This window comes from Moschus berezovskii, chromosome 11 (genome assembly GCF_049115385.1).
Source record: "Moschus berezovskii isolate FMDL1 chromosome 11, NW_MosBer_1.0, whole genome shotgun sequence".
Lineage (NCBI taxonomy): Eukaryota > Metazoa > Chordata > Mammalia > Artiodactyla > Moschidae > Moschus > Moschus berezovskii.
In genome coordinates, this window is record NC_142470.1 from 59,123,587 (window position 1) to 59,150,951 (window position 27,365).

Sequence of the window (27,365 nt, forward strand, 5' to 3'; positions counted from 1 at the left end):
TTCTTATCCACTGCACCTCCAGGGAAGTCCGATCATACTAACTTTTTTCAGCAAATACTTTTGAATAACTATGAAAGAACCCATAATAATGGTGTTTGAAAATGGACTTAACCTATTCCCTTGTTGGTATTCAGATTATTGTGTATTTTTTTGCCACTAAATACAGAGAGGATCATCTGTTGTCCATATCTCTGATTATTTACTTTGGATGAGACTGGAAGTGTCCTTAATGGGTGAGAAGGCTTTGTTACATGAATTCTGCCACATTGCCCTGGAGGAATATTGTGCCTGCATCCATTCCCCCTGGCAGCTTTTGCGTATTCCTGTCTCTATGCCAGCAGGAAGGAGGTGTATCTTTAAAAAAAATTCTTTCTACTTTTATAGGCAAAAGCTTTCGTTTTTGCATTGCTTTTTTTTATTTTAAAGTCAAATTTAATTTTCTTCAAATTCTTCCATCCTGAGTGAAGAGAAAGGTAGCCTTCTGGTCTTTTTGATATATAAATGAGCAGCGTTGTTCTGGGTATAGGAGAGCTTTTAGATATGATACATTTTCTCAGAAATCTAGGTAGAATTTCAGGCTGAATTAACTCTAATCATAAACAGAAGTGTTGCCTTTAATTTCTTCCTATCTCTTCCCATTTAATTTTATCAAGATTCAAGATTGCTGATGAACTGAATTAAATGCACAAGCATTTTAGATCATTTTGTCTGTGCTGGTAACTTTCAGATTCAAGGTTATTTAAAGAACAAGAGTTTTTTTAGACGGTAGGTAGTTTGTCCTATTCATTCCTGAGTAAATTGCCAAAGCACCACAGTAAAGTATGTGTAGCATTAGAACTGTGATAAGTGTTAACAGAAGCCAGTGTGGAACAAACTCACTTCTTTAGTAAAAAGAATGTTATAATTTTAAAAATAGAGCCTTTTTCCCCCTGACGTTTACAGTAATGATTGATACTGTCATAAGTACCATCAGGTTTGTTTCCCGTTATGTTCTGCAGATGAAATAGGGGAGGGGAGGGTCTCGGTGAAGTTCAGTTGTCATATCCTATTTATTGTCTCCTGCCCATTTGAAATGTCTTTCAAATTTATTTTTTAGAATTACGACTAGCTCTCATTTGGACTATCAGTTAAAAACTATGGGCTCCTAGAAATACATTTGCATCTGTTAATGCAACTCCCCATGTGCTTCCAGTTCTGGACAAATGATTTTCCTAAGGCACAATTTCGTGCATCTCATGGGCTCAAAAAATTTTGGCAGCTGCCCAATGACTAGCAAAGAAATTGCGGCCCCTGCATTTTTCTTGCCTTTATATGAAATAGCGTTTCCTTAACATGCCATCTGTTACATAATGTCTACCTTTTCTTGCAAGGCCAAGCTTAATTACTGTCTCTTAACTTGAAGTCTTCTTAATATTAGCCCCACCAAACTTATAGTCAGCATGTCTTCCTCTGACTCCTATAAGATTCTGTGATTGCTATGATATCTGTCATACCCTGCTTTTATTTAGATTGACATATATTATGTTTAAATAAATCCCAGAGTACTACAGAACCTAGGAAAAAACATGATAGATGTCACAGATGTATTAGAGAATGTTGAGAAAATACTCAGCTTTTGGCTCCACCTTCCTAGGTACCAAGGCCCATCTTAACACTGCCTCTTATTCCAGAAACTTGCATGGTAATTTATAGCTAGAATTCCTAAGGATTCTGAATACCTCATGAATTCATGTGGTTATAGCTTCAGTGATATCTAGGGTTAGCCTTTCTCTGCTGAGCATTAATCTTTTAGCAGTCGTTATATTCAGATCTGATCAGGTTATTTATCACCTTCTGTTTGTTGTCAGTTTACTTCTGCGACATCTTGTGATTGTTCTTGCTATTAACTTCCACATCAGGCAGGTTAAATAGCTGTGCCTGGAGGTGATAGGATTAGATAACTGGTTGGAGTGTAAAGCATACCTCCTCTCCCCTCTAGTCCTTCATGTCTTTTGGGGGATCTTTATCCTGATGGTGCCACAGAGCAAATTGGCTGTAACTAGCCATGGAGATTATAGAAAGCTGGGAAGGAAATGGGGTTGATTTAAATAGTAACAACAAGGTGTAAATCAATATTTTATATATGTCACATGCTTTTTTTTTTTTTCCTTTCTTCCTTTCACTTCTTCTAGGTTACAGTTCAACAAACATGGTGTATTGAGGGTAGAAGGCTTCTTAACACCAAACAAGTATGATAGTGAAGCAATTGGCTTGTGGTTGCCTTTAACCAGAAATGTCATGGGGACTGATTTGGACACAGCAAAGTATATCCTGGCCAACATTGGAGACCACTTCTGTCAAATGGTGATTTCTGAAAAGGAAGCTATGTCAACTATTGAGCCACACAGTAAGAGCATCTCTTAGGGGGTAGGATTTTTGAGTCCAACTTGACTTTCATTCCTAAATGACACCTAAGTCCAAATTGTGTGGGTTTCATTTTCACCTAGAAGTTTAGACGACTTTGGTGTACTGAAGTTGCATTTTTTCCCTTGTGACAGGTTCTGCTTGTTGATTTAATCAGAGTCAGTTACCTCTCTTTGGAGGTTGTTTAGGTTTACTAAAGGAGCAGAACTCCTTTTTTTGTTAAGAAAGCTAAAGGGAGATGGTGGTGGAATTTGCACAGCATTACCAACAGTATGGGCTCACCTAAAGGGGTGAGACAGTCTCACACTTTCTTCCATCCTTGTATCTTTCGCAAATGGTTGAAAGTAAAAAATGAAGCCTTTTCATTCCTCTAGTAGGTATCTTTTCAGACTTTGTATAACCATGTATGTTTCAATATAAGCATCTGTACATACCAATGTTAAGAACTTTGATTGTAGGAACCAAAGTTGGTTCCAGGAACTAACTGAAGCTAGTTTAAGCACCAAAATAATATATTAGATAAGTTTGATTATTCTTGTATCTCAGAGTTCAGGGAATGGGAACTGGGGCATTCCCAGGAGTGGAAGTTCAGCACTAGGTGGGGAGTGGCATTCTGAACTCCATGGGTGGCTGAAGTCCTACTGAACTGAAAAGCAGCTTTAGAATCACTCCGTTCTGTTGGGCAATAGAGACCCTGATAAGTCAAGAATCATATTAAAGTTTTTTTCCTGTGATCTTACATTTAGGACAAGTGACTCTGGTGTTTCATTTTCAGTAAAGATACGAAAGTTTTCTTCTTACATACTTTAAATAAAAGAAGATTTAAAGAATTCTTAAGTAACTGATCTAGAGGTGGTATATGAGTGATTGGAATGTAAAAACACTTCTTTGAAATATGTTCGTAGCTTCCTGAATCAGAAGGGCTATTTTAAACTGGATTTTTTTTCTGTGCTTAATGTATTGTTAAATTGTCTGAAAAATGTGGGCTTTATTTTTTTCATTCCAAAAATAAAACACAGTTACCTTTTTAAGAGCATAATTAAGAAACTTGGTCCTTAAAGATGTATACGTGATTAGCCTTTCCTCCTTGATTGTCCTATTCCTCTTCATTTCCTCTGTGACAAGCTGGTCATTTGGAGAGAGAAACTTGCTGTGAGTGATCCTGAAGGATGCTACCACAAGGTGTTCCTGGAGAGGAGGGTGAGACGGTGCCCTCTGCTCCTGAGGTTAGGAAGCAGGTCCCAGCCTTCATGCATTTATTCTGTCTTTTCAATGACAATCATTGAATAGATGACTAAGAGGTCTAAGACTACTCCTTAATAAAACAGTCTAATCCAGTGACCAAGGTGAAGCTCATAAAATCCCGTCTGTAAAATGCATGAAGGTCTATGTATTATGCACTGAACTTTCACATTGTAATGAAATGGCAGAGGTTCACTCAGCAGTTGGATTAATTTGAAGCAAACTGAAGTTACTCATGTGTTTTATGGTCAGTCTGAAGAAAGAAGTCACCACTGACTGGATTAGGAAAAGATGTATGTTCTCCTTAGAACACAAATGTGACAGTATTGATCCTGTCTTGTTCAGGAGAGAGAGAGAGAGAGAATGATCTTCTGATCGAGATACTGGGCTTTTCTGTGACCCAGGAAAATGTCCTCCCTTTGCTCCTGCTTCTTGAAGCTTTCTGATGCTGTATTTGGCACTCTTCCGTTGCAGAGAAGGCCCCTCCCTCCAGTTCTCAGAGCTAGGCCACTGGAACAGACGATGCTACTTTCTAAAAGTCTATGTTATACCTCCATCTGTTGACTATTTGGTTAGTGTGAGTCGGTCCTGGGGGGCCCGCATCACTCCTGGCTGTAGCAAAATTGAGTTTCTGTCTCTGGTCTGTGAAGGAACCAACTCTGGACCGTTGTGCCTTTGCTAGTTAATGTGCTGCTCCCTCCAGGTTCCCTAAGCACCCGGAGGGTTTTTAATGGGCAGTCTGAGAGGTTTCGGGGCATCTGTGAATAACCAGACACCTTGCTCTGAAGGTGTTTGTGGATTTGAGTAAAATGTTTGTTCTTTGCAGAAGGCGTGGTCCATGCTGCCTTTATAGTCTCAAAGGGTCTCATGACCCAAAATGTGAAGAACCACTGCTCTCTGATACCTGTGTCTAAACTGCAACTTGCATAACCAGTGCTGCTTTCTTCATTGACTTACTCAGCAGGACTTCCTACGCACCAGCAGTGTGCAGAACTCCTTGGAGGGTGGGGTGGAGGTGGGGATCTGAGACGGAATTCTGCTTGCATGAAGTTTAGTCTCCTTCTTCTTATTCTGTTGCTGAGTCGTGTCTGACTCTTTGTAACCCCATGGACTGCAGCACACTAGCCTTCCCTGTCCTTCACTATCTCCTGGAGTGTGCTCAGATTCATGTCCGTTGAGTCAGTGATGCTATCTAACCATCTTATCTTCTGCCATCCTCTTCTCATTTTGCCTTCACTCTTTCCCAGCCTCAGGGTCTTTTCCAATGAGTCGGCTCTTCGTATTAGGTGGCCAAAGTAGAAGAGCTTCAGCTTCAGCATCAGTACTTCCAATGAATATTCAGAGTTAATTTCCTTTAGGATCGATTTGTTTGATCTCTTTGCTGTCCACGGGATCTCAGGAGTCTTCTTCATCATCATAATTCAAAAGCATCAGTTCTTCGGCGCTCAGACTTCTTTATGTCCAACTGTCACATCCATGCATGACTATTGGACAAAAACATAGCTTTGACTAGATTGGGCCTTTTATGGCAAAATGATGTCTCTTTTTTTAATATACTGTCTAGGTTTGTCATAGCTTTTCTTCTAAGGAACAGCTTCTTTTAATTTCATCGCTCCTCAAGGGAAGCAAAATTGCCCTTGACTGTGTGCCATGTACAGAGGCCCGAGTCTGGAGCGCAGATCCGAGCTGATGGGAATGCTGGAGGAGTCCAGGAGAGCTTCATGCCTGGGGCGGGGGGGGCTTGGGATGGGCTCTGGAGGCTAAACAATTACCGGGAGCTCCAGTGAGAGGGGGTAATGGCACCAACTTCCTCCCCCTTCATGTTTTATTTTGGGGGCCCTCTCCTCCCCAAGATTAAGTGGCTTATTGATTTTCGTAGGACAGGTTGCTTGGAAGCGAGCCGTCAAAGGTGTGCGGGAAATGTGTGACGTGTGTGACACCACTATCTTCAACCTGCACTGGGTGTGTCCCAGGTGTGGGTTCGGGGTGTGTGTGGACTGCTATCGGATGAAAAGGAAAAACTGCCAACAAGGTAAGAACTGACTTCATTCTTCTCCCAGCTCCTTCTACTCTTAAATTAAGCTTCTCACTGATGTGTGGGTGATGGATTTCTGAAACTTGTGGGGCCAGAGTCCATAAAGAGCAGTAACTACAAATCAGTTCTTTGCAGGTGCTGCCTATAAGACTTTCAATTGGCTTAGATGTGTGAAGAGTCAGATACATGAACCAGAGAACCTCATGCCTACACAGATCATTCCTGGAAAAGGTATTTCATGGGGTGCAATGATTTTCTTTTGCCTATGTTTTGATTAGTTCGTAGGGGCTGGTAGTTTGGTTTTACTTTGTGTAATATAATTACTTGCTATCTTTATTTTAGTGTGTACCATAAATTGTCCAGAAATGTGTTAAATAATGCCCCAAAGTTTTTGATTAAGGCTTTGTGAATAGTTCTTTAAAAGGGAAGGAAATGGCGCATTTAGGGGAAAGCATACTTAGGATGAAAAGGAGGGAGTGTAAGCACCTTAAAATGCATGCTAAGTCACTTCAGTCCTATCTGACTCTTTGCAGCCCCATGGACTATAGCCTACCAGGCTCCTCAGTCCATGGGATTCTCTAGGCAAGAATACTAGAGTGGGTTACCATGCCCTCCTCCAGGGGATCTTCCTGACCCAGGGATTGAACCCGCGTCTCGTCTGTCTCCTTCATTGGCACGCGGGTTCTTTAGCACTAGCGCCACCTGGGAAGCCCACCCTAAAAATAAGTGCTGCTAAAACAAGTTATCTTGTTAGAAATACCAGCTTCTGCTTTGTAATGTTGAGGTTGAAAGTACCTAATATTCTTGTTCAGATGTTTGCCTGTGCCCTTTTTTTAGCCCTCTATGATGTTGGAGACATTGTTCATTCTGTAAGAGCAAAATGGGGAATAAAAGCAAATTGTCCCTGTTCAAACAGGCAGTTCAAACTCTTTTCAAAACCAGCCTCAAAGGAAGACATAAAACAGGTATTACTGTTTATGCTGGATTCACCATCCTTGTTAATTGTTGTCTGTCTGTTTTCAATAACTTGAGGATTTCTATAGTATATTAGAAAGGAACGTGAGGAGAGCTGTCAGTGGAAAGAAATGGTTCATCTGTTTCATGTGGCACTTTATATACCCATTCTCAAGTTTTACATTATTTTTGTGGACTTTATTTGTAGTCTCTTTTAAGTAGGATTTTAATTTTCATTCCTTGAAAAAGCAAAACCTTTTCTGTTACAGTCTACTTAATAAATTGCTATCAAATTTGTATAGGTTTTTAAACTTACCATTTTTAAATACAGTTAAAAATTTTCAGATAAGTATAACCTTTTTTAGTTACTAAATATATTTTACCTGTAATAAATATATAAAGAATTGAAGGAAATAATACTGCAACGATCCTTTTTGTATCTCTCACTCAATGTAAAAAATGTGTACATTTCCTTGGTGCTCACAGGCCTCTTTATGGTGACATTTCCTTCACGACTGTCATCACATCGACCCCCCCTTACTCTTCCTCACTCCAGGAATCATTAGCCCACTTTGTTTTTAGTAATCAGAAATTATTTTACATTTTTATGAAGCTGTGGTATGGAAAGCAGCATTGGTAGAAGAGTTTTGATCTTTGGAGTCAGAACTGAATTTGAATTCTTTTTCTGCCACTTGCTAGTTGCATAAGTCTGACTCAAATGAACTGATTTATATGTACTTCATCAGTAATAGAGGAATAATAATGCCACTAAAATAAGTGGTGTGCTGTCTGTACAGTTTGTCGTTTTTGTTGTTGTTCATGTTCAGTTCATGTTTTGAGTTCTTGTTAGGGCTCTTCATCACTTTTTAAAGCTTCCTACACTACACTAAATCAAAAGAGCATTTCCTTTTTCTGCATTTTCCCACCTCCTCCTGAATTCACAGCTGTATTTCTGACCCTGCCTCATTTACTTGTTCAGTCACTGGTTTTTGAGTGCTTACTCATGACACTTGGGTGATGGGAACAAACTGAGCATATTAAAGAAACATGGTGGATGGAGTGATAGGAATATGAGTGAATATGAGATGCTGCTACAATTGTGGGGTGTATCTTGCTGTATTTACATCCTTCACGTCTTATACTTTCTCTGGTAATACTTAAAAGTTAAAAAATTAAAATCTCTTCTACACAGTTCTGCTCTATTATTGCAAGATTACTGCAACTGTGATGATTTCCAGGGCTATTGGGTGGTTTTGTTGCAGATATTTCTCCCCTACGGGTGAGCAGTTAGGGGAGGAGATAAGAAGAAAAATGCAGTTTTCCAGCCTGTGTCAGGTTCTCCTTTTATACTCAACACAGACTTCCTTAACTGGAGAAAAAGCGACTCTTGGTACCATGCTCCCACAGAATCCCTCAGGGTTGGAGCCAGTGACTGTGGGTGGGGAGGCCGCCTCCAAACCGGCCAGCAGTGTGAAACCTGCCTGTCCGGCCAGCACGTCTCCTTTGAACTGGCTGGCAGACCTAACCAGTGGCAATGTCAACAAGGAGAACAAAGGTGAGTGTTTCCTGCCTTCCAGAACTTTGGTCTGTTCCCAGAGGGACTTGGCAACCTGTTACTGGGAGAACAGAGTGGTGAGAAGTAGTGTGGAGGGTTAGGGATTCCCTGTAGTCACCTGAGACCTGACACAGTTGCAGGCCCAGAGAGAACTTTTGCTGGTGATAGAAGTCATTGTTGAGCTTGTTTGGCAGGAATAGGGTGGGCTGAGACTTGTTAGTTTCAATAGCAATTTTTGCCTTTCTATCTCTACCCTGTATATATTTCCTATTCTGTCTAAATGGGAACACTCTGTCTTCAACTTTTTCTCATCTGTGCTATTGTCTCAGGATGCTTGATTATAGTATAAAGAGCATGGGTTTGGAAATCAGGTGTTTAGAATTTAGGTGATTCTGCTTTCTGGCTGTTTTACAAGAAAGAAAAATTGCAGATCAGTTTCTTTCACGCAGAGATATTAAACATCTCAGTGAATAAAATTCAGCACAATAAATAAAGGACTTAACACGGGGTGACCCAGCAGGGCTTGAGAAGTGCAGCTGCAGTGTTAACATTAAAAAAGTGGGAAAAAGTCATGTGAGGAGATATAGGAGTAAAATTCAAAACCTGCTTATAATTAAAACAAAAAAAACTTAAGGGAATATCCTTAATGTAATGTGTTTCTCTGATAAAGTTGACAGCAAACATGTCAAATTATTACTGAACTTTTTAATCAGTTGAATAATTTTTAAGCTGTTCCCTCTGTGTTCAGGCATGAGACGAGGATTCCTGTCTTCAGTCTTTCATTTAACATTTTACTGGAAGTCCTGGCTATTGCAGTGAAGTGAACAAAAACATGTTAGGATTGGAAAGAGATAAAATGTTGATATTTGTGAACAATCTAATTACGCATGTGAAATTCTAAGAGAATCTGTATTTATAAATACTATCAAGGTTGATAATTACAATGTTATTCACAAAAATGCAGTTGTATTTTACTACCAGGAACAAATAAAAAGTATAGTTTACCATAGTATCACTTTGGGTGTTGAATGTTTATATATATATACTATATATATATGTAATAGCAGTTGGAAATCCTTATCAAAATCAGTAATATGATTAGTATGTATCATCTTAAGTTTCCTGGTTCCATAGTAATTCTGTTAATAGAAGACTAGTAAGGGCTCTGCCTTTCAGAATGCTTTTCCATCTGGATATTTTTGGTTTCCTTTTTAGAAAAGCAACCAGCGATGCCAATTTTAAAGAATGAAATCAAATGCCTTCCACCCCTCCCCCCCTTGAGCAAATCCAGCACAGTCCTCCACACCTTTAACAGCACAATTTTGACACCTGTAAGCAACAACAATTCGGGTTTCCTCCGAAATCTCTTGAATTCCTCTACAGGAAAGGTGTGTATTTGTCTTATTGTTTATACTCTCCTCCCCCACCACCACCCCCAATAAAGATGAACAGAGTCAGAGAGAAGAGAGTAGAGGAACTAAAATAGAACGCAGAAAGAAGGATGTGAGTCCATTGCTTTCTTCCTTCATGGATACAGAGGCTGTGTCATTGGCAGATGGGCTTCACAGCTTCTGATTCTTGGCTGATGGGCTTTTGGGTACGCTGATGGGTACACTTTTTTATGTACCACTTCTGAGAGCTGTGATATCAGGTAGAGGAAGAAGACTTATACCTCTGTGAGAGTTCTGGCCTGGGTTCTTCCCTGGGTGTGTAATATGCACTCATCCTACTGTTACAGGGATAGAAGGTTTATTGATGGTAGGGAATGACGTGTTTAAGACTTACATTCTTTTTTAAATTCAGACAGAAAATGGACTCAAGAATACACCAAAAGTCCTTGATGACATCTTTGCCTCTTTGGTACAAAATAAGACCTGCTCTGATTTATCAAAGAGGCCCCAAGGACTGACCATCAAGCCCAGCATTCTGGGCTTTGACACTCCCCACTACTGGCTGTGTGATAACCGTCTGCTTTGCCTGCAAGATCCCAACAACAAGAGCAACTGGAATGTGTTCAGGGAGTGCTGGAAACAAGGGCAGGTAAGGGGCCTCTTGCCCGGCCCCATCACATCCCCTTCCCAGTGCCTTTGGTAGACTTCTGACAACCTCACCCCACAGCTCCTCCCCTCCCCGCTTCCTGGATTTTAAGTCCTATATACTTTATCTCTTTTTTTCTGTACTTTATTGTTTAGGGTGAATACAATCAGAGTGTGGCTGTGAGTCTTATTTCTTACCACAAACATTCCTGAGCTGTATTCTCTGATGAGGTTTTGGTTTTTATTGCTTCCAACCAGTCGTCTTTCGATCTTTTATTTTTTTATTTTATTGTTTTTGACTGTGATGGGTCTTAATTGCTGCACACAGGTTTTCTTTCATTGCAGAGGTGGAGGCTACTCTTTGATGTTGTGTGCAGGCTTCTCATTGCGGTGGCTTCTCTTGTTGCAGAGCACAGGCTTCAGTATTATAGTGCTCGGACTCAGTAGTCATGGCACACAGGCTTTGCTGCTCCACAGCATGTGGGAGCTTCCCAGACCAGGGATCGAACCCATGTCCTCTGCGTTGCACAGCAGATTCTTAACCACTGGACCACCAGGGAAGCCCCATCTTTGGGTTTTTGATGAGTGCTTTCTGGACTCAGTGATTCTTGTGTGATAAACATCAATTGGAGAATTGGGTGTATGACTGAGGCTAATGAAGTTTGGGGGATTAGACAAAATGGGGTAAAAATCAGGCATCCCTCTTCCATGAATTGTAACCTTATGCTGAAGACAATTTTAGGTGGTCCTGAGCCATATAGTGTCAGCCTGGAACTGGTGTGTAGTCTCCCAGGCGGGAGCCTGCTTTACAGGGCAGTGATGTTCCGTCTTAAGTTTTGGTTGATAGGTTAGGTGATGCTTGGCTTCGTGGACCTGCTTCTTCGCTTTCTTGTTTTGGTATATGTTTTCTGGATCTCTGTCTTCTCTTCCGGACCAAACAGAATCCTCACTAAAGGAATAGTTTGCTCTTGGACAAGGTCAGGACTTAGGAATTGCCAAATAGAAAAATGTATGTATTTAACAAAAAAAATTTTTTTTCAGTCCTGTTTACTAATAAGATTTTCTCATGATGACAATGACAGACTGAATACAGTTCACTGACATGTTTTGTTTGGATTACATATTGACTTGCTTGATTTTTTGTTTATTTTAGGTAACTTTTACTGGAGTTTAGTTGCTTTCCATTGTTGTGTTGGTTTCTGCTGTACTAACACAGAGTGAATCAGCTGTAATGCTCCTGTGTTAGTCTCTTAGTCATGTTTAGCTCTTTGTGACCCCATGGACTTTAGCCCGCCAGGCTCCTCTGTCCATAGCATTTGTCAGGCAAGGATACTGGAGTGGGTTGCTGTTTCCTTTTCCAGGGGATCTTCCCTACCCAGGGATCAAACCCAGGTCTCCTGCATTGCAGACAGGTCCTTTGCCACTGAGCCATCAGGATTCCGTTCCGTTCCGTTCCGTCACTCAGTCATGTCCGACTCTTTGCGACCCCGTGGACTGTAGCCTAACCAGGCTTCTTCATCCATGGGATTCTCCAGGCAAGAATACTGGAGTGGGTTACCGTTTCCTTCTCCAGGGGATCTTCCCGACCCAGGGATTGAACCCAGGTCTCCCACATTGGAGGCAGACGCATTAACCTCTGAGCCACCATATAAATATATCCCCCCTTTTTTGGATTTCCTTCCCATTTAGGTCACCAGAGAGCACTGAAAAGGGTTCCTTGAGCTGTGCAGTAGGTCTTATTTGGTGTTTTGAGGATTACAAAATGGTTTTTAAAAGTTGAACTTGTTGCTAATATTTTAGTCAGGCTATTTCACATGAAAATGAGGACTTCTGGCCTATCTTGGGTAACCTAAAGACTGGGCAATCTCAGGGTCATGTTCCTGGCTGATTATCAAGAGGCTGCACACCAGTGGCAACACCCTTCTCGGACAGGGCACTCTTGCTGCCGTTGTCTCTCCTGCATGTCTCTGGCCCTGAGCAGTGGTGTTGTTGTTCTGTGAATCGTGGGCTCTGAGTCAGAAGGTGTGATCCTTCCTTTTCAAAGCTTGCTAGTTAATTTGAGAGCAAGGGGTGTGTGTAGCAGGTAAGCGAAGACATGAAATGGTGTGGGAACACAGAGGACTATGATGTCATTTTGAGAGATGAGCCTAAGGACCAGCCTCAGAGAAAAAAATCAGCAGCTGTTTGAGGAGGGGTGGCCTCGGCAGAGGGGGCAGGGCTGGGGGAGTTCAAACCGAAGTCTTCATTCTCCTCTCCTAGCCAGTGATGGTGTCAGGAGTGCACCACAAGCTGAACAGTGAACTCTGGAAACCGGAGTCCTTCAGGAGGGAGTTTGGAAACCAGGAAGTCGACCTCGTTAACTGCAGAACCAATGAAATCATCACAGGAGCCACAGTAGGAGACTTCTGGGATGGCTTTGAAGATGTTCCGAGTACGTATTACAGACCCTTTAAAGGACTGAGGGTGTGAAGGGGGGTGGTGGGCACAGGAGCAGCAGGAGCCGACTGTCCTTCAATGGGAGCAGCAGCATTTTCTGTGAGTCTGGAGTTTAAAATTCCTGTCTTACCTCCTCCTCCCTTTCTTTTTACAAATTGTGTGCATTTGAACAGAGGCAGATTCTCTTGGTAGTTCCTTTGAGAGTGAGATTTTAGTCAGCTCTTCTTCAGGTGACTCCATGTCTGTCCTGAGACAGACATGTGCCCAATGGCGGGGGCGGGGTACACAGAGCCAGGGCTTGTGCCTCCAGGGTGGTGGTTTTATGTAGCTTTGCTATTTAACAAGAAAATTGTCAGTATGTTTAACAAGACAAGCTGAGCTGAAAGTGCCAAAGAATGAATCCTTTTCACACAGCTGAGCCTGGTTACTGCCTCCTCACTTGGTCAGGGGGCTGTGTGTCTGGTGCTTAGGCTGGGTGCTGTACATGACTGGCCAGTCAGTAACGAGTTTACAAGCACTCTGTGAGCCCCAGCACCTGTCGTCAGGCTCCTGCCCCCTCGAGGGATTTGGTCAGTTCATTCTATAGACTCTCAATTCAAGTTTGCTCATTTCTCATTCTTTTATGGCATACCTTTACCTTGTAATGTCTTGTTTCCTTTTTGTCTGTTACTCGCATTTACAGGTTATGACCCACACTTTCAACAAACTTTCAATAACCAGGTATAGTTGACTTTAAGTAGAGTGTAATGGAGGTTTCCACACATGGAGGTTAAGGTGGAGTTTCAGACGTCAGATATTTACCTGGGAATCAAAGTCTATGAAATGAAAGAGGAGGCAGGTGCAGTGTAGAGTTAGTGAAGCCTTGGCATACCTGACAGGGAGCTCTGGAGCAAGCGTTGCCCCTCGTGGTCTCAGACAGGGCTGAAGTGAGGAAGAGTCAGGGCCTGTATCCCCTCACCTCCCTTGGGCCATGGGAAGGGCAAGACCTGGCAGGGCAGCTGTCTGCAACTGAGGCTGACCACAAAGCTGTGAGGGCAACAGGTCCTTTGAAAGGCTATCTTGTTGTCATTCAGTTGCTCAGTCATGTCCGACTTTTGTGACCCCATGGACTGCAGCATGCCAGGCCCCTCTGTCCTCTGCTGTCTTCCCTGAGTTTTCTCAAACTCATGTCCATTGAGTCAGTGATGCTGTCCAACTGTCTTATCCTCTGTTGACCCCTTCTCCTCCTGCCCTGAGTCTTTCCCAGTATCAGGGTCTTTTCCGGTGAGTTGACTCTTCACATCAGGTGGCCAAAGTATTGGAACTTCAATATCAGTCTTTCCACTGAATATTCAGGGTTGGTTTCCTTTAGGATTGACTGGTTTGATCTTGCAGTCCAAGGGACTCTCAAGAGTCTTCTCCCAACACAATTCAAAAGTATCAATTCTTTGGTGCGCAACTTTCTTTATGTTCCAGCTCTTCCATTCCCATATGACTACTTGAGAAACCATAGCTAGAGGGATCTCTGTTGGCAAAAGGGGATATAGAGGCACACATCCCACAGTGTGCATTCCAGTTAGGCCTGGGTTCAGATCCTGACTCTTGATATATACTAGCTGTGTATGTGAACTTGCCAATTTCATTTTTCTGGGCTCGCACTTCCTCATGCCTGCAGATGGTTAAGGCAGCCCAAAGTCCATGGCAGCCTACCTTTTCCATATTGATCATTCTTCTGGCCAGACCCAAGCACACCACCCACGCTGAAATGTCACTGATGTTCTGAGCAGACACTACCCTCTAGTTTCCTGTGTTTGTTGTGCACCTGTTTAAGTTAGATTATGGGACAGTACTTGGTTGAACATCAAACACTTGTATACAGACATTCAGTTCAGTTCAGTCGCTCAGTCGTGTCCGACTCTCCGCGACCCCATGAATCACAGCACTCCAGGCCTCCCTGTCCATCACAAACTCCCGAAGTTCACTCAAACTCATGTCCACAGAGTCGGTGATGCCATCCAGCCATCTCATTCTCTGTCGTCCCCTTCTCCTCCCGCCCCCAACCTTTCCCAGCATCAGAGTCTTTTCCAGTGAGTCAACTCGTCGCATGAGGTGGCCAAAGTATTGCAGTTTCAGCTTCAACATCAGTCCTTCCAATGAACACCCAGGATTGATCTCCTTTAGAATCGACTGGTTGGATCTCCTTGCAGTCCAAGGGACTCTCAAGAGTCTTCTCCAACACCACAGTTCAAAAGCATCAATTCTTTGGTGATCAGCTTTCTTCATAGTCCAACTCTCACATCCATACATGACCACGGGAAAAACCATAGCCTTGACTAAACAGACTTTGGTTGGCAAAGTAATGTCTCTGCTTTTTAATATACTATCAAGGTTGGTCATGACTTTCCTTCCAAGGAGTAAGCATCTTTTAATTTCATGGCTGTAATCAGCATCTGCAGTGATTTTGGAGCCCCCAAAAATAAAGTCTGACACTGTTTCCACTGTTTTTCCATCTATTTCCCATGAAGTGATGGGACCAGATGCCATGATCTTTGTTTTCTGAATGTTGAGCTTGAAGCCAACCTTTTCACTCTCCTCTATCACTTTCATCAAGAGGCTTTTGAGTTCCTCACTTTCTGCCCTAAGGGTAGTATCATCTGCATATCTAAGGTTATTGATATTTCTCCCAGCAATCTTGATTCCAGCCTGTGCTTCTTCCAGCCCAGCGTTCCTTATGATGTACTCTGCATATAAGGTAAATAAGCAAGGTGACAATATATAGCCTTGACGTACTCCTTTTCCTATTTGGAACCAGTCTGTTGTTCCATGTATAGTTCTGACTGTTGCTTCCTGACCTGCATGCAGGTTTCTCAAGAGGCAGGTCAGGTGGTCTGGGATTCCCCATCTCTTTCAGAATGTTCCACAGTTTATTGTGATCCACACAGTCAAAGGCTTTGGCATAGTCAATGAAGCAGAAATAGATGTTTTTCTGGAACTCTCTTGCTTTCTCCATGATCCAGCGAATGTTGGCAATTTGATCTCTGGTGCCTTTGCTTTTTTTAAAACCTGCTTAAACATCTGGGAGTTCACGGTTCACATATTGCTGAAGCCTGGCTTGGAGAGTTTTGAGCATGACTTTACTAGCGTGTGAGATGAGTGCAATTGTATGGTAGTTTGAGCATTCTTTGGCATTCGCTTTCTTTGGGATTGGAATGAAGACTGACCTTTTCCAGTCCTGTGGCCATTGCTGAGTTTTCCAAATTTGCTGGCATATTGAGTGCAGCACTTTCACAGCATCATCTTTCAAGACTTGAAATAGCTCAACTGGAATTCCATCACCTCCACTAGCTTTGTTCGTAGTGATGCTTTCTAAGGCCCACTTGACTTCACATTCCAAGATGTCTGGCTCTAGGTCAGTGATCACGTTATTGTTACTGTCTTGGTCATGAAGATCTTTTTTGTACAGTTCTGTGTATTCTTGCCACCTCTTCTTAATATCTTCTGCTTCTGTTAGGTCCATACCATTTCTGTCCTTTATCGAGCCCATCTTTGCATGAAATGTTCCCTTGGAATCTCTAATTTTCTTGAAGAGATCTCTTGTTTTTCCTATTCTGTTGTTTTCCTCTATTTCTTTGCATTGATCACTGAGGAAGGCTTTCTTATCTCTCCTTGCTATTCTTTGGACATTAGTCCTCAAGAATATAGAGTTTGAAGTCAAACCTGGGTTCCAGTTTCAGTTCTTACTGCTTAATAGCTGGATGACTTCAGTCATCTTTCAGTCAATTGACCTTAGTTGATTTCCTCATCCAAAAGTAGGAATATTGCGTAGTGCCAGAAGTCACTGGGATATTGGATTGAGTTGTAAGAACTAAATGGTTTTAAAACACTTAGCAGAGACTACAACACAGTAAGAGGTGGGAAATAATAGTTATTATTGCTGTTAATCATAATGAGTCATGGCTATAAATCATAATTTCAGCATATCTTTTTCAATTTGACATGACCTGCAATGGTTAATTGTCTATTACAGGAAAATAGTCTGACTAAATCCTCTATGTATCATCCAGAAGATGGGGTGGTTGGGGGGGTGTTGGAGGGTGGGAATGAGCGGGCCCACTGTCTCTGGACAGAACAACAGGTTGTTTCAGTCTCTCTGAGCAAAATAAGTCATTTCTATTTCATGCTGGCCTCAGAAAACTGGGGTTTCTAGACATCTATGACCTTTGATTGTTAAAGTGCTATGCTATTTGTTATTTGGGAAGCTGCTTACCTCTGGAATACTGTATAGGAGGAGACTGGATCTATTAAAACACTACCTATGTAACATGGACAAAAGGGAGCAGCTAAAATCTCAAAGAAACAGTTTGAACCAGAGCTCTCAAAGAGAATCCAGAGAAGACAAGGCTCTAATACAAATTTGTCTGTGATCTTTATTTTACTACCCCTTGCTGAGTATAATGGATTTCTTGACACTGAATAAATAAAGTGGTTGGTAATTTGCAGGATGTGAATGTTAAAGTTAATATTTATATATCAAAAGAAGAGGCGAAAGGCAAAGGAGAAAAGGAAAGATACATCCATCTGAATGCAGAGTTCCAAAGACTAGCAAGGAGAGATAAGAAAGCCTTCCTAAGTGATCAGTGCAAAGAAATAGAGGAAAATAATAGAATGGGAAAGACTAGATCTCTTCAAGAAAATTAGAGATGCCAAGGAAACATTTCATGCAAAGATGGGCACAATAAAGGACAGAATGGAACAGAAGCAGAAAATATTAAGAAGAGGTGGCAAGAATACACAGAACTATACAAAAAAGATGTTAATAACCCAGATAACCATGATGGAGTGATCACTCACTAAGAGCCAGACATCCTGGAGTGCAAAGTCAAGTGGGCCTTAGGAAGCATCACTATGAACAAAACTAGTGGAGGTGATGGAATTCCAGTTGAACTATGTCAAATCCTAAAAGATGATGCTGTGAAAGTGCTGCACTCAATATGCCAGCAAATTTGGAAAACTCAGCAGTGGCCACAGGACTGGAAACAGGTCAGTTTTCATTCCAAAAAGAAAGGCAGTGCCAAAGAATGCTCAAACTACCGCACAATTGCACTCCTTTCAAAGTAATGCTCAAAATTCTCCAAGCTAGGCTTCAACAATATGTTAACTGAGAACTTCCAGATGTTCAAGCTAGATTTATAAAAGGCAGAGTAACCAGAGATCAAATTGCCAACATCAGTTAGATCATAGAAAAAGCAAGAGAATTACAGAAAAACATCTACTTCATTGACTAAACTAAAGCCTTTGACTGCATGGATCACACAAACTGTGGAAAATTCTTAAGGAGATGGGAATACCAGACCATCTTATCTGCCTCGTGAGAAATCTGCATACAGGTCAAAACCAACAGTTAAAACCAGACATGGAACAACAGACTGATTCCAAATTGGCAAAGGAGTACGTCAAGGCTGTATATTGTCACCCTGCTTATTTAACTTACATGCAGAGTACATCATGAGAAACACTGGACTGGATGAAGCACAAGCTGGAATCAAGGTTGCTGGGAGAAAAATCAGTAACCTCAGATATGCAGATGACACCACCCTTATGGTAGAAAGCAAAGAGGAACTAAAGAACCTCTTGATGAAAGGGGAGAAAAAAAAAGGAAAAAAGAAAAAGGCCTCTTGGTGAAAGAGGAGAGTGAAAAAGCTGGCTTAAATCTCAACATTCACAAAACTTAAGATCATGGCATCTGATCCCATCACTTCATGGCAAATAGATGAAACAATGGAAAGAGTGACAGATTTTATTTTCTTGGGCTCCAAAATCGGTGTAGATAGTGACTGCAGCCTTGAAATTACGATACTTCTCCTTGGAAGAAAAGCTTTGTCCAACCTAGAGATCATCTTAAAAAGCAGAGATAATACTTTGCTGACAAAGGTCCATATAATCAAAGCTGTGGTTTTTCCAGTAGTCATGTATGGATGTGAGAATTGGACCATAAAGAAGGCTAAGTGCTGCAGAATTGATGGTTTTGAACTGTTCAGATGGTGTTGGAGAAGACTCTTGAGAGTCCCTTGGACTACAAGAGATCAAACCAGTCAGTCTTAAATCAGTCCTGAATATTCATTGAAAGACTGATGCTGAAGCTCCAATACTTCGGCCACCTGATGCAAAGAGCCGACTCATTAGAAAAGACCCTGATGCTGGGAAAGATTGAAGGCAGGAGAAGGGGACGACAGACGATGAGATGGTAGATGGCATCACCAACTCAATGGACATGAGTTTGAGCAAGGTCTGGGAGTTGGTAATGGACAGGGAAGCCTGGCGTGCTGCAGTCCATTGGGTTGCAAAGAATCGGACATGACTGAGCAACTGAACCAAATTGTGTCAGGTTATAAAGATTTTTCAGAGACAAATATATTTTATTTGCATTGTTAGGGCATAAAGTGCTAATTTGCCATTGATTTTGATCTATTTCTGAGTTAAAAATAGTAATAATTCAGTAATTCTGGTTATCTTTCAGACCGCTTGAAAAACGAAAAAGAGCCAATGGTGTTGAAACTTAAGGACTGGCCACCAGGAGAAGATTTTAGAGATATGATGCCCTCCAGGTACGATTATGGGGAGGAGGAGAGATGGTCCTTTTCTTGAGATGATGATGATCCTGGTGAGATGAAGTTACTGACTTTTAAATCTGGCTCACTAATGAAAACCCTCTATGTTTCCACTATGGTGGTCCACCAGAGAAAAGGCTGACTCAGGCATGCATGCACTCACTTGTAGGCAGGAGTGAGATCAGGCATGTTAGGGTTGGATAGAATATAGTGACATTGCTTTAGATAAGACGGGAATTGCTTGATCCATTTTCCTGATTTGCACTTGAACCTTGAATCCTCAGAACTAAGGAATTATATATCCCTTAGAGTTAGTTCATATCAGGAAGTTTTTGCTCAGATCTTTTGTCTGCAGTGTTCTATTTTGATATATATATGTGCTGTAGAAGAGAAAGAATACTTTGTTATAAGCACTGCAATTCTAACCTTAAATTTTGTTTTTTTTTTCATTTATATTGAAGTATAGTTGAATTACAATGTTGTGTTATTCTAATATACAGAAAAGTGATTCAGTTAAATGTATGTATACATATATACACACCAATTCTTTTTCATATTCTTTTTCATTGTGGTTTATCATAGGATATTAAATATAGTCCCCTGTGCTATACAGAAGGACCTTGTTATTTATCTGTTCTATATTTACCAGTTTGTATTTGCTAATCTCAAACTCCCAATTCAACTCTCTCACCCACCTCTGCCTTGGCAACCACCAGTCTCTCTGTGTCTCTGATTCTGTTTCATAGATAGGTTCATTTATGTCATGTATAGATTCCACATATAAGTGATTAGAAATGCAAGCTTATTTTGCAAATTATTATCTTCTTGTTCTAGGTTTGATGATCTGATGGCCAACATTCCACTGCCTGAGTACACAAGGAGAGACGGCAAATTAAACTTGGCCTCACGGCTGCCAAACTACTTTGTTAGGCCAGATCTGGGTCCCAAGATGTATAATGCTTATGGTAAGAAAGAAATGGCTAACTTTACAGAAGTAAAACACGTTAAAATGTTTGTAACATTGGTTTTGGGGGAGAGAGATGTCTATAATCCTACCCCTTAACATAGCAGTGGTCTTCATTGTTGCATATTTCCTTTCATTCCTTGGCCACGTGTATGTATATTTCCCTTTCTTAATTGCAGTTGTAGGGCATATGCCATTTTTTAATAAAAATTTTCTCTTACACTTAATATTATACAAGAAAATTTTTACATGTTGCCCAGTGGTTTTTAGTGTGATCATTTTTGATGGTTGCATGGTATCTCATTTAATGAAGGTCAGTTTATTCATTGTTATAATGTTGCTGGACATTTAGGTCAGTCTGCTGGAATTTTAGCTGTTTTAACGTCAGCTGCACTTAAATGCAGTGTTCTGTGCTGGTGGGTAGTATTCAGTTATTTAAGTTAGTATTAAATGTACTCTTTGAATTTGCATTTCATTGTTACTCCTTCCTCACGTAATCCAACTCCAGCGTCTCAGACTCGAGGGTGGCAGACCCTCTTTGGCATCTTTGTCATGTTCTCCAGACAGCGTTGGGGGAGCGGGAGCGAGGGCTTGGGCTTCAGCCCCCAATTCTTTTCTTATGGTGAAGTCAGCCCGGGAACCACCTGGAGTGAGGTCAGGGAACATTCCCAGAGAGGCCTTTATTTTGGGGAGTTTCCACAGTCCAGGTGCCCAAGATAGTTCTGCCGGGGCAGGCTGCGAGGTGGTCTGGGGGAGAGGACACAGCTGGTAGTAATCCCCTTGCTCTTCAGGTCTCAGTTTAGAGAGCTCTGCCTGTGTTGTGGGGCAGCAGCCTGTTCTGCAGCTGTGCTACCTTACCCTGAGCCCTTCAAAGCAGCTGGATGGCTGGGACTGCGGGGTGTGTTCTGTTCACAGTGAGGATTTACAACAAATTTACATGAATGGAAGCATTTTTCTACTAAAGCAAATGGTGTAAATGTTACATCATGATTATCCAGGTCTGATAGAAATTAGAAAGCTGTATAAGGTAGAAGTGGTTACCTGAGATGTTTTTAATAAAAATAGTCTATTTATTTGGTTTAAGTAGCTTGATAGAGGTCTTTTCCTCCTAGATACCAATTCATAGATGGCAGTGTCACTCTATAATAGCTTTTCATATCAAAATTGTTCCCATTCAGAGTAACCAGTTAGGGGTGGAAATAATGAAAATGTGTTCATTTTCAAACACCTTCCACCTTATGATAAACCTCATTAATGAGCAATCATTTTTCAAAAGTTGGGTGACTGAGCAGTGACTCCTCCATGAGACAAAGTAGAGTGAAAGGCTCTTTGGAAAGATCATAAGTCAACCTCTCTTCAGCTCCACCACCACCAGCAGTTTTACAAATAGGGACAGGACTTGAGGATGATAGAGGGGACATTGACCTGACTAGGAGACCCAAGGGGCGTCTAGTAACAGGTCTGGGACTAGGTCTTAAGTCTCCTGATTTCCAGGCTTGAACCAATCTCCAGCCCCAGTGGTCTGTCACCTAGCAGCCCCTGTTATGTCTGCTTATGTTCTTTACGTGAAAGTCCATGGCATGTTTTGTTTCAGGATTTTCTATTTTATGGGAATCCTTTCCCGGGGACCATTGTTTTTGGTTCTGCTGGCCAAACCAGCAAGCAGCTTCTGATGTTGGTCTGAGACGTGTTCACCTTTCCTCACTCCTCCCAGCTCCATCTGCTTCCTTCTGCTCCCAGTGTTAGCCCACATTTGTGCTTATCATTTCCTTATATTTATAATTTTACCATATATTTGTATTACTGCAGAATGTTCTTTCAGTAGTTAACCTACTTTTGAACTGTATATGAATGGAATCAGACTTAGGGATATTCCTCCATGTTGTCATTAATAACTATTCTTTTAATTCAGTTGCCATCTATCACATTGCTTTTTTTCTTCTCAAATTATACTTGTTTACTTTTTACTATAGAAAATAAAATGCACTGTAAACCTGAATCTAGGACAGTGACTTCCCATGTACTCGTCTCCCAGTTGCAACAGCTCTCTGACTTTTTTCCCATAGTTGTTTCCTTATTTTCTCTCTCCATACTTTCTCCTTTACTCTTTTAAAGAAAATCTCATATATCCTATGATTTTGTCCAGTATCTAATGCTTTACTCCTAGGGCTGGCATTTCAGCACACTGGAAAGAAGGGAAACTGTAGCTGAGCCCTAGGGCCATGATCCAAGGTTGAAATGATAAGGTGTTGGCTCCTGTGTGTATGGCTGCTCCTAAATCACAGGCCCCTGCGAGCCAGAGAGAAATTCCTTGGCCTCCAAACAGGATGGGTCTTAAGTTGCAGGGCCTGGTGGGTTAGAAAACAGCCTTGACTTGCCCATCCCGAGCCATGCTTGGCTCTGTGCCCAGTCAAGAAGCAGTGTCCTCATGTCAGGATGGGGATCCAAGGTAACCTCCAGGCTTGACGAGCCTCAAGGTGAATGCTGAGCAAATAGGCTTTCTCCTCGGGGAGGAGATTAGAGTCTCAGGTTATCAGCACCAGCATGGACCTCATGCTCTGACTTGTGTGTGCGTGCTAAGTCACTTCAGTCATGTTCGACTCTGTGTGATGCCATGGACTATAGCCCTCCAGGCTCCTCTGTACATGGGATTCTCCAGGCAAGAATACTGGAGTGGGTTGCCATGTCCTCCTCTAGGGAATCTTCCTGACCCAGGGATTGAACCTGTGACTCTTTATGTCTCCAGCATCAGCAGGCGAGTTCTTTACCATTAGCACCACCTAGGAAGCCCCTGCCTGGCTCAACCTCTTCCATAGTTGAGGAATCCAAGTGTTACTGAGTACATAGTCATTTGAGGTTCTAGCTTTCTGTGTTTGTTTGGGGTGGGCATAGGGAGGTGTTCTGTTAGAATCCGCATCTTATGTCTTACCCCAGAGTCCTCAGCTGTGACAACCAAAGCTTGAAAGCTTGAGTTTGCCTGGTTGAGCAGACATCCTTTTGGCAAATCCCAGCCTCAGTAGTCCACTTTACCTTCCTGAGTCCTACTTTGTAGTGTTGACTTTCTTTTGTTGCCAGCATATTGGCTCATTTTTAAAAATATGTCTCCCTTTTGTCTTTTTTTTTAATCCATATTTTATTTAAATTTCATCCAGATTTTCAGATATTTTGCTTATCACCAGAAACTAGTATTAGGACTTGGTTTTTTATTCTTACAAAAGTAAACATTTAATATTTATTCAAAGTTGAAAGGATAAAATAATATTGAATATTGTTCTATTACTCTTCCATGCTTAGAAAGGTAGATTTTAAATTTTGTGGCCAAGTATTACAGGGAGTGGGAGAGACTGTCACAGCCTGTGCTGTTTCAGTAAATTTCAGGCTTTTCTGCCTGCAGGATTAATTACTCCAGAAGATCGGAAATATGGAACAACAAATCTTCACCTAGATGTATCTGATGCAGCTAATGTCATGGTCTATGTGGGAATTCCCAAAGGACAGTGTGACCAAGAAGAAGGTAGGGTCCTAAGCATAAAAAAAGTGGGGCTTACTCTCTGAGCCATCTGTCATGTGTGATCTGATATTTGCCTTCTCTTGCTCCAGAAGTCCTTAAAACCATCCAAGATGGAGATTCTGATGAACTCACAATAAAGCGATTTATCGAAGGAAAAGAGAAGCCAGGAGCTCTCTGGCACATATATGCTGCTAAGGACACAGAGAAGATACGAGAATTTCTTAAAAAGGTGTGCTCCTTACCCTGTGGCATGTGAAGAGAGAAGCATGCAGAACAGCAGTATTATTAATTACTACATGTTGAGACCTGACTGGGTCACTGACGAATAATGACAACCTCAAACATTAAACCTGTGCATCTCAGATTGGGTAGGCTAAAGCTGGTTTCTAAGGATCATCGGTTTCTAGATGATTAGGCTCACATCTTTGAAAAGGGGGGAACTTGTTTTGTTTCTCATGTCTGTGTTTTATGTTCCAGTGAATTTGGAGGGTCTTGTGCTCTGCCTTAACCTTCATGGTAGTTCCCCTGAACATCACATAGTATATATTTTTACAGCCCTAAAAACCTAAGCACTTCAGGAATCCATGTATCATTTCTTTGCCTTTGGTATCTGTGTTCCGAGTGAGTTACTCAGGTCTCTGTTGCTTTTGTCCACCCTCACGTGGGAGTAGGTCAGTGAGACCTCACACCCTACTGGTGGCCCTCAACTTATGAAGGGTCATGGGAGAGGTATACAGGGACTTTGAAGATCCCAAGATTCCAGTAGTTAAGTTATTCGGCAAGGGTTCTGTGTGGAATCCTTTGTTCTAGACACAGATGGGCATGTTCAAGTTTTAACCTGTTTGCCACTGAGGCTGCTAGTTCTAGCACAGATATTTATGACTGGTACTCTTCATTTGTTCACGAGGAATGGATATGCATGGTCCTAGCCTTGTGCCAAGTTAGATCTTTAACCAGTGTTTGCCTCAATCAGGATGTCTTTTGCTAAGGGTAACTCAGTTCTTCCAGAGGACCTGCTGGTCACCTTGTTGTTCCTTTGATAGTGTCACCCTGAGTCTGTGCTGCCCAATACTGGTCTAGAATAAACAAGTTTCATCTGTAGCCATCTTTGGGACTGTTTCATAACTCAAATTGTTAAGTGAATTAGAGGTTTTTAACAACTGCAGAGCAATAAATGTATTTTTAAGGAGCTTAAGTCTATTTACATTCAAAAGTCTAGGCCAAAATATTGTCCAAACACAGTATTTACAAAAATAATGCAGACTGCCAGTCATGCTTTATAGGAAATGAGAAAGGAACCCACATTTTCTTTCAGTATCCTCTTGGTTCATTGTTATTGTCTTTGAGTACTATTTTCTCTTTCTGCCAGCCAGGGCTTATGTTGAAGAAGGCCTGATGTTTACTGACCGTGCACATTGTTCAGGGGGCCAGATGCCCTCCTGGAGCCCTAGCGTCTAACTCAGTTTCATAACCTTTGGAATGTATTCTAGGTGTCAGAAGAGCAAGGTCAGGAAAACCCTGCCGACCACGATCCCATTCATGATCAGAGCTGGTATTTAGACCGATCGCTGAGGAAGCGTTTGCATCAAGAGTATGGGGTTCAAGGCTGGGCTATTGTGCAGTTTCTTGGAGATGTGGTATTTATCCCAGCAGGAGCGCCACATCAGGCAAGAACCATTACTGTATTCTTTATTTTCCATACACTACTGATGTTATGTGTTACTGATGTGGCTTCTTGTTCTCCAGGTTCATAACTTATATAGCTGTATCAAGGTGGCTGAAGATTTTGTTTCTCCAGAACATGTTAAGCACTGCTTCTGGCTTACTCAGGAATTCCGCTATCTGTCACAGACTCATACAAACCATGAAGATAAATTACAGGTAAAAATAGCTGTGATCCCGGGCATTCTCTGACTCTGGCTTCATGGCCCTTTATCAGTGAATGTCCATCCATACCAAGCTGTAGAACAAGGAGCATATGATTGAAGCCCTCCACAGGGCCAAGTTCAAATTCCCTGGCCACCAGAAGATCCATCCACATCTCCAAGAAGTGGGAATTTACTAAGTTTAATGCGGATGAATTTGAAAGCATGGTTGCAGAAAAGCAGCTCGTCCCAGATCACTGTGGAGTCAAATACATCCTTAATCTTGGGCCCCTGGACAAATGGTGGGCCCTGCACTCAGGAGAGCCTTGGTGCTGTCCCCTCCTTACTCATGCCCACCAATAAATCCTTATTTCTTGTCAACAAAAAAAATAGTCCATGAACTTGGCATATCACACTAGGTAACTGTGAGTTGATGAACTGGCTGGTTCTACTACCTACTTCTGGTTCTAGGCAAAGGAGGAATAAACCAGAAGGGAATCTCACTTTGGTTTAGAGGCTTGCAGTAGTGAATTATCTAAAACGTGATTTTGTTTAGAAAACTCGGGACATATATAAACCCTGAAAAAGAGAGCTGTACCCTGGGACTTGCTTCTCTCTGCACTCAATGAGGGCAGGGCCACATAGGATCAAAGCCTGTGGAAAGGGGAGAGTGAGCTTTTCATTTCTTCAAAGGAGGCATGGGTATAAAATGTGTATAAAAACCTCAAGGATCCCAGGAGCCTTTTGAGTATTATTAATGTTTCATAGTGAATTTTGAGTCTTAAGTTCCGAGAGCATAGTAATAAAATTGGTAGGGGAAAGTTTATTCTCAGTGGACAGATTTTAGATTTAATGGTAAACTGAGCATATTTTCTCTCATTTCGATCAGGTGAAGAATGTTATCTACCATGCAGTAAAAGATGCGGTTGCTATGCTGAAAGCCAGTGAATCCAGTTTTGGCAAACCCTGAGGGTCCAAGAGGCGCCTTACCCCTGTACATTGGAAGTGAATTACTGGCAGCTGTTCAAACTCTTCAGGCAGGATTCCTGTGGACTTTGAGACTCATGTTACCTCATCTTCTTTTTTAAACTGTACCCACCTGGTGAGGGGGTACTCTGTCTAATGTATATTTCTAGTGTTTACAGACACTAAATGTGTATATGCAGTAACTATTTACAGAACATGCATCCTTTAAAACTGTGACTTCTCACCTAGTGCAGAGCTTCTACCCAGCTGTAAAAACAGAACCCCTTCTCCATTCTGGAGCAACATCTGCAGTTACTCCCCAGCTGCGTTTTTGGACAGTTTAGTCAAATGGATTATAACTCTTAGGAATCACCACGCAGTTGATTTGGGTTGTGTTTTGTTGTGTCTGTCTGAGTACCCTCTCCCCCAGCCCTTAGGGTTCAGAAGAACAGTGGCGGAAGCAACCTCCAACAATGCAGTTCTTACACTGTATTGCATTAGGACTGGCATTATATAGCAGAAGTCAACTACTGTACAATTCTTGGGGTTAACCATCTTTAGTTAAACGGAGTTTTAATTTAATTGAAGCTTTGCTAATTTTAAGTGTTAAGCATTTTGCATTAAAGTATTCATATAATGTTTTGACTCAGTTTATTGGCGTTATTCTCTGGTTGCAGAGTCAACACACATTTCATCAGTGTTAACAGGTGTAAGAGTTTACACCAGGAAGTTGTCTTAAAAGCCCAGAAATTCGATGCTATAGTGATTTCTGAGTGGGTATTACAGTGCTCACATGGAAACAAGTTCCTCC

General features: G+C 41.7%; 1 protein-coding gene across 4 annotated transcripts in view; it reads left to right on the forward strand.

Annotated features, from left to right (window-relative positions):
• KDM3A (lysine demethylase 3A) overlaps window positions 1–27,193 on the forward strand; it is a 59,333-nt gene extending 32,140 nt beyond the window's left edge. For all 4 annotated transcript variants that reach the window (XM_088841356.1, XM_088841355.1, XM_088841358.1 and 1 more), the window contains exons 12-26: window positions 2,172–2,386; window positions 5,525–5,677; window positions 5,816–5,911; window positions 6,518–6,645; window positions 7,994–8,189; window positions 9,405–9,577; window positions 9,993–10,229; window positions 12,485–12,656; window positions 19,158–19,245; window positions 20,083–20,213; window positions 23,607–23,726; window positions 23,813–23,952; window positions 25,214–25,390; window positions 25,470–25,604; window positions 26,478–27,193. In XM_088841356.1, the coding sequence (XP_088697482.1) occupies window positions 2,172–2,386; window positions 5,525–5,677; window positions 5,816–5,911; window positions 6,518–6,645; window positions 7,994–8,189; window positions 9,405–9,577; window positions 9,993–10,229; window positions 12,485–12,656; window positions 19,158–19,245; window positions 20,083–20,213; window positions 23,607–23,726; window positions 23,813–23,952; window positions 25,214–25,390; window positions 25,470–25,604; window positions 26,478–26,558 (2,242 nt within the window). In that variant the 3' untranslated portion in view covers window positions 26,559–27,193. The remainder of the gene's footprint in view (window positions 1–2,171; window positions 2,387–5,524; window positions 5,678–5,815; window positions 5,912–6,517; window positions 6,646–7,993; window positions 8,190–9,404; window positions 9,578–9,992; window positions 10,230–12,484; window positions 12,657–19,157; window positions 19,246–20,082; window positions 20,214–23,606; window positions 23,727–23,812; window positions 23,953–25,213; window positions 25,391–25,469; window positions 25,605–26,477) is intronic.
• The last annotated feature ends 172 nt before the right edge of the window (window positions 27,194–27,365 follow it).